General features: G+C 56.4%; 1 protein-coding gene across 2 annotated transcripts; it reads right to left on the bottom strand.

Moving 5' to 3' along the window:
• Window positions 1-305: 305 nt before the first annotated feature.
• RHOC (ras homolog family member C) lies at window positions 306-6,529 on the bottom strand. 2 transcript variants are annotated; one of them, XM_065906835.1, is made up of 5 exons: window positions 6,399-6,529; window positions 2,877-3,040; window positions 2,212-2,332; window positions 1,753-1,883; window positions 306-936 (listed from the first exon to the last, which is right to left on the bottom strand). In XM_065906835.1, the coding sequence occupies exons 2-5, from the start codon at window positions 3,030-3,032 to the stop codon at window positions 763-765; spliced, it is 582 nt and encodes a 193-aa protein (XP_065762907.1). In that variant the 5' UTR covers window positions 3,033-3,040; window positions 6,399-6,529; the 3' UTR covers window positions 306-762. The 2 variants fall into 2 exon arrangements, with proteins under 2 accessions (XP_065762907.1, XP_065762915.1); XM_065906843.1 differs by lacking the exon at window positions 6,399-6,529 and adding an exon at window positions 4,463-4,575.
• Window positions 6,530-6,534: the final 5 nt, after the last annotated feature.

Genomic DNA, 6,534 nt, shown 5'->3' with positions numbered 1-6,534 from the left:
TGCCCAAGGCCAAACCCACCCCCATCCCCCTAACCCCCTTCCAGGGGAAGAAAGCCAGTGGGAGGCAACAGAAGCCACCCACAGGCTTCTAAGTTTAGCCTGTCCTCCAGACCACTCCCCTCACCCGCCTCCAAGGCCCAGAGCCAGGAATGACCTCATCCTTTTCTCCAAGACTCCACCCTGCCAGCCGGAGTCCTGCCTTTGCAGACCTGGGGCTGGCCCCCTGGTGAGCATCTCAGAGAGATGGGACTCCAGGCTCACAGCTAAGACAGGGACCTGAAGAGAAAGTCAGGAAGCCACACATACACACTTTGGAGCCTGTGGCCTTTATTCATGTCCCACACCAAGAATAGCCAGAGACAAGGCTCCTGCCCAAAGCAGAAACACCAGGGGCCTAGGATTCAGTTATACCCGCCAAGTCCCCTACGCCAGATCTATTGTGAACAGGAAGTGTATAAAGTGCTGGTGTGATGACCCTCTGGGGAAGGCCAAAGGGATCAAGAGCCCCACCCAAGGACCGAGGCAACAGGAGGAGGGGCTGTGCTCTGAGAGGCAGGATGTACCCCTCTATTCCCAGGGTGCTGGTGGGAGGGGGTGTGCCTACGGCCACCAGTGTCAGGGCTGGGGAAACTCAATGCAGTCCTGGGCAGGGGGGAATTGGGAAAGAGAGCCTTCAGCAAGGATCCCTGATAGGGTGGGGTCACAGAGGGCAGAGGGAGTTTCTGCAACCCCCTGAAGGAAGGAGGGGAGGTCTTGGGGATCTCAGAGAATGGGGCAGCCCCTCCGGCGCTTATTCTTGCGGACCTGGAGGCCGGCCCTAGTGGCCATCTCAAATACCTCCCGCACCCCCTCCTTGGTCTTGGCTGAGCACTCAAGGTAGCCAAAGGCACTGATCCGGTTCGCCATGTCCCGGCCTTCCTCAGATCGAACAGGCTCCTGGGAAGGTAGACAGACAGCGGTCAGAAGAAGCTGCTGGTTAGGTGCACTTCATCTGTATAACTAGCACAAATAATTACTCCAGCCCCCTTCCCTCAAAGCACCCAAGCCCCAGCCACCATGGGCAGCTTCTAAGCAAGAGACCCAAAACTCATGTTTACCTTCAAAATTCTATCAGCCAGCCCTATATCCCACGGTACTCCATTCTCACCTTCTTCCCATCCATCCTCTACGGCTGCCAGAATCATTTTTCTCACGTGCTGCCCTGACCATATCTGTCCCCAGTTTAAAATCTTGCCATAATTATCCTCAAAGTATTCTATTGTTCACATTCCTATCCTGGCAGCTCTCCCTAATTAACTCATCCTATGGCTGGAAAGCCACTTCTAGGTACACAAATTAGCCAGCTCCCTCAGTCCGGGCCTGGGCCTTTTCCCCAGCTGCTTCCAATACCATCCCCATCCCATGTCCATGTCAGTTCACACCTCCTAGTGTGAACCCAGGAGACCCCAAGCAAAACATCTATTGTAGGAACCCAGTTCCCTGAGGGCAGCGGTTTTCTTACTCATCTTAATAGCCCCAATGCCAAACAGTGGACAACAGACAAAATGCCAAGTGACCTTAGACAAGTCACTTTGTCCACGTCACTTTCATCAAATATCACTGGTTCTCTCTCATCAAGGTGCAAGGGGGTAGGAAGTGGACCCCACCATCACCTCTAACGGAGTCAGTAGGAGGGAGGCTCCTTTACCAGCCTGCATGCCCTCAGAGGGTGCCTTCCTCCCCAGGGGCTCCCAGCCTGGTGGTGGCACCCACCTGCTTCATCTTGGCCAGCTCTCTCCGGGTATGCTCATCTTGCCTCAGGTCCTTCTTATTGCCCACCAGGATGATGGGCACATTGGGGCAGAAGTGCTTCACTTCCGGGGTCCACTTCTCAGGAATGTTTTCTGCACAGACATGTCCCAACAGTGGACGATAGACAAACCTAAGTTTGTGCCTCCACTTAGGCTAGAAGGCTCTCCCTGAGTCCTGTCTTCCCCACGGCCAAGTCTCAGAGGCTCTTCAGCGTGAGAGTCCCTTTCACAGCTCAAAACCCCTCCCCATCACGGTACACACGTCCCCAAGTCCTCCGAGGGCCGGAGTTACCACAGAGGCTAAAGGGGCTCCCCAGCACCCACCCCCACAGCCTCTGAAGATGATTGAGAGGAGCCCAGGCAAGAGCTCCCTCTGGTTGTTTCCAAGAGGTTCTCAGTCCCCTCCTTCCAACACCCTCACCCAGACTGTCGGGGCTGTCGATGGAGAAGCACATGAGAATGACGTCAGTGTCCGGGTAGGAGAGCGGCCGCAGGCGGTCGTAGTCTTCCTGCCCTGCTGTGTCCCACAGAGCCAGCTCCACCTGCCACACAGGGCCAGTGCTTAGCCAGCCTGAGGGCCCCAGTTACACACACTGCCTCGCCACCCAGAGGCCCTCTCTGAAATCACCGTCCCTTAGGTTCACTGAGCATCTACCTATTGAGCACCTACTGTGTGCCAGGGACAGTGCTCATCCTTGTCACACACCACAAATAAGGTGAGTCTTTTAAATCCCGAGACAAACTGATCTTTGTGCAGTTGCCATTGTGAGCACCACTATTTTAATTAATCTTCGTAAAAACCCTTCGAAGGGGACCTTACCATTTCCGCATTTTACATTTGGGGGAACTTAAGCCCAGAGGCAAAGGAATTGGACCGATTAAAGAGCCAGTGTGTTAAAAAAAAAAACAGGAGGTTATCCAGATTTTCTAAGACTGCAACTTCACTTCCTGACTTTTTCACTGGTTCCAGCACGGAGAGTAAAACCAGGACATGGGTAGGTGGTAAGGATGGACATTCTAGGTCCCTAAGTGATGGCGGCAGGTGGGGTTCCAAGGTGAGACAGGAAGGGGGCTGTTTGCCTTTACCTGCTTGCCATCCACCTCTATGTCTGCGATGTAGTTCTCAAAGACAGTAGGGACGTAGACCTCTGGGAACTGATCCTTGCTGAAGACAATGAGGAGGCAGGTCTTCCCACAGGCCCCATCCCCCACAATCACCAGCTTCTTTCGGATGGCAGCCATGGCCAGGGCTGGCAGGGGAGAGGCAACAGGGATGTTGGGAAAAGCCAGTGAATCCAAAAATACTTCTCTGGGGCCCTCAAGACCTCCCTGGAAACCGAGGTATCCAACAAAAGGAGGGGACGGAGGGAAAAGAGCTTGCTCAGGCATGTTCTTGCCAAGAACCAATTGTTCAGGCAACTGAGCTTGAAATTCCTAATCTCAAGGTCAGGGACAAGTCTCCCCCATGGGTTAGAATACACAAGAAGAACCACCCACTTGGGAGCCAAGAAAGCATGAGTTCTAATCTAATCCACTCACCAACTGTGGGCCCCTGGACACCTTGATGGGTGTTCAGGGACCAGGGGTGTCTCCAGAAAAGCCAGTTTTTATCTATTCTACATATCAGAGTTTTAAGTCAGACTTAAATGTTACCAGGATTTCAATACTTTCAAAAGATTAATAATTACAAAGGTCCAATCTGGAACACACTGAACACATTGTCCCTCACTCAACACAAATCATGCCTGCCCACTGAAAGAGTCCGACTGATACGGGTGGATAAGGAAAGACTATTTATCATACCCTAGATGCCAGGTAGGGCTTCCCAGGTGGTTCAGTGGTAAAGAATCTGCCTGCAATTCAGGAGATTCAGGTTCAATCCCTGGGTCAGGAAGATCCTCTGGAGAAGGAAGTGGCTACCTACTCCAGAGGTAGGAGTAGACAGAGGAGCCTGGCAGGCTATAGTCCATGGGGTCGCAAAATAGTCAAATACATCTTAGCGGCCAAACAACAGGTGCCAGGTTCTATGGTGGACATTTTGACAAAAATCACCTCTGTCCCCAGAAGCCTGGAAGGTAGTGAGCTTCCCGTTTTGACAAACTGGGAAAGTGAGATTCATGGAGGCTAAGAGGAATTCGGAGTCATCGCAGGGAAGGCACTCAGAGTAGGGCTGGGTGACTACAGTCTGTTGCTTTTCTACGTTATCACCCCAGAGGTGGAAAGGAGAGCAGAGCAGAGGGAACCCAGACGGAGGGCAGCGGCAGCAGCCAGTCAGCCTCCCTGGCCCACCCCATCCCAGTCCCCAGGGCCCCGCGTCACACAAAGGAGCCTCAGTCCAGGCAGTGCCCACAGCCCACACTTGGGCAGGCTGCCTGCCTCCCCCCTTCCTCCTGGGCCTGGCAGCAATACTGGGTCACTCAGCCCCAGGCAGGGGACAATGACCACACTGTAGGGAGCCACACATCTACCACAGCAGAGCGACTGAGAATAATCCACTAGGGAATCACCTCCACCCACTCCCTGGGACGGCCCCTTCCTCCCCTCTGTCCAGCTCACCCTGAGGCCCTGCCCACCCCTCCCTGTGACTCAGGGCCAGGAGTCAGCTTCCCGGGGTTTCCATGTGTCCCCCACCCCCAACGCACGCCGAAGGGCAGCTGCACAGTTCACCACACCTTGCCAGCTTCTTTCTGCCCCAGAAGCTGAGCCTCACTTCCTCCTTCCCTGGGGAGAGGAGCTGACCTCCAGCCGGCTGGAGTTCCCAGGCCCCCAGTCTGGGGGGAAGAGAGGGCGGGCTTCAGGCCTGAGATGAAATCGAGGCTGTGGGGAGGAGCGAGCGGGAGCCGGAGCCGGCGCTGGGAGGAACTCCAAAAGGGAGACAAATGAAGGCCAATTCCAGCGCCAGCCACACAGGGAGTGGTTAAGAAAGAAGGGGACAGTAAACTGATCTCTGCCCCAAACCTGGCTTTTTCTCTCAGTCCCACATCCTGTCAAACTAGGCTGAGCTCCCGCACTCCCTACACACCGCCACCACCACCTCACAGCCCGGCCCTGCCTCTTAGGAAGCGAATATTACAGCCCAAGGCAACTTCTCTTCAACAGTGGGATCCCGAGTGGCCTCCCTCTCCTCCACACACACATGCACAACACTGGGATGAGGGGAAGCGGATGTGAATCAGACGGAATTTATAGGAGTTGAGCACACGGCCACTCTCTAACACCCTCTGATACCCCAAAAGGCAAACAAGAAGGCATTCACCCTGCCAGCTGATTTCCTCCACAAGGGGAAACTATCCTTCAGAAAAGGAGGTCTCCTGAAAATTCTACCCAAGTGACCAACTCCCTCTCATATTCCCACAAGTTCCATTGGTCCAACTGAGGGAAGACAGCCTGTGGTAGCCCCAGTCTGGGACAGGCAGCATTGATGGACAGATGGAGGGCATTCACCACCAGGGTGAATACCAGTTGCCTAGCTCTGAGTTTGCTACTACGCTCTCCCACCCCAGCAGGGCAGTGTAGGTAGCACCAGATCGTGCGGGTCAGAGGCCAGAACTCCAGGGCAGGGGCATGCTGGAATGATCTGGAGCACACCCTCCCCCAGCTCAATTAAGACTTTCCCTTCAGACTCAGAGGAGTCCTAGACCCAGGCCAGGCCGCCAGGCCCAAGGCCAAGACAGTAAGGACAACAGCTCCCTGTGAGAGGCAACCCCTGAGCAACTGCCCCACTGACTCCAAGAGGGACAACCAAACCCCAGAGGACCTGATATGAGTCGAACTCTTGGGGCCTTCCCTGGGATAAAACAGCTCCTCAATCATTCTCAAGCTTTCCAGATGAACCAAGGGCTGATGTACCCTGATGACCACGCCTGATGTCTAGGGAAGAAATCAGATACCTCCTCCTCGACTTGAAAACCAGAAGGCCAAACTCCCAGGATACTCTTTAGACAGGTTGGGGAGTGTGAAGGAAGCGACAGATACACACACACACACACACGCACACACACACGCACACACACACACACGGCTTGGATCCTTCCCAATTTCCCGTACCTCCACTCCAGGCCGGCTCCAGAAACCATCCTGGGCGAGGGCCAGACCCCCGGAGCAGTGGCAGCCCCCGCGGTCACACCCCACCCTTATTCCTGCCACTTCACAGGCCCGGCGGGGGGGAATTCCCACCTCAAGCCGGACTCGGGCCCCAACTCACACCCCAGCCAAGGTCCACCGCGGGCCGCCAGACCTGAGAGCTAAGCATCTGCGCGGGAGCTCCCTCGCGGAGACCCAAGTTGCCCCCTCTCCTCCTCGCCCTGCCGAACAGGTTCTGGGAAGCGGGGAGAAGGGAACTTCGACTCGGACACCTAGAGGCGAGAGGCCCCGCGGGACAATTTCTGGCGCCCCTCACGGTAGCCCAGGAAGGCAGGGAGGGGCCGAGCCGTCCGGATCCCCGCGCTGCCCAGACGCCGCGTACGAGGGGAGGGAAGGGGACCGCGCTCGGGCCAAAGCCCCTCCCCAGCCGGCGCCCCGAGCTCCAGCCAAGCGGAGAAGAGGGAAAGTGCTCTGCCGGGGACCAATGCCCAGGACCCCGCCGCCCACAGCCCCAACCCAGGGTACCTTCCGCTCCGCCGCTTCCAGCTGCGCTGCGGGTGCGGGAGGCAGAGACTGACCCGCGGGGCCCCGCCGCCCCGCCCTCCTCCCGCGCCGCGGCGGGGAGGGGCGACTGGCCGGGAGGGGCGGGCCGGGCGGCTCT

Source organism: Muntiacus reevesi, chromosome 1, assembly GCF_963930625.1.
Source record: "Muntiacus reevesi chromosome 1, mMunRee1.1, whole genome shotgun sequence".
Classification (NCBI taxonomy): domain Eukaryota; kingdom Metazoa; phylum Chordata; class Mammalia; order Artiodactyla; family Cervidae; genus Muntiacus; species Muntiacus reevesi.
This window is presented reverse-complemented; position numbering and strand designations above follow the sequence as displayed.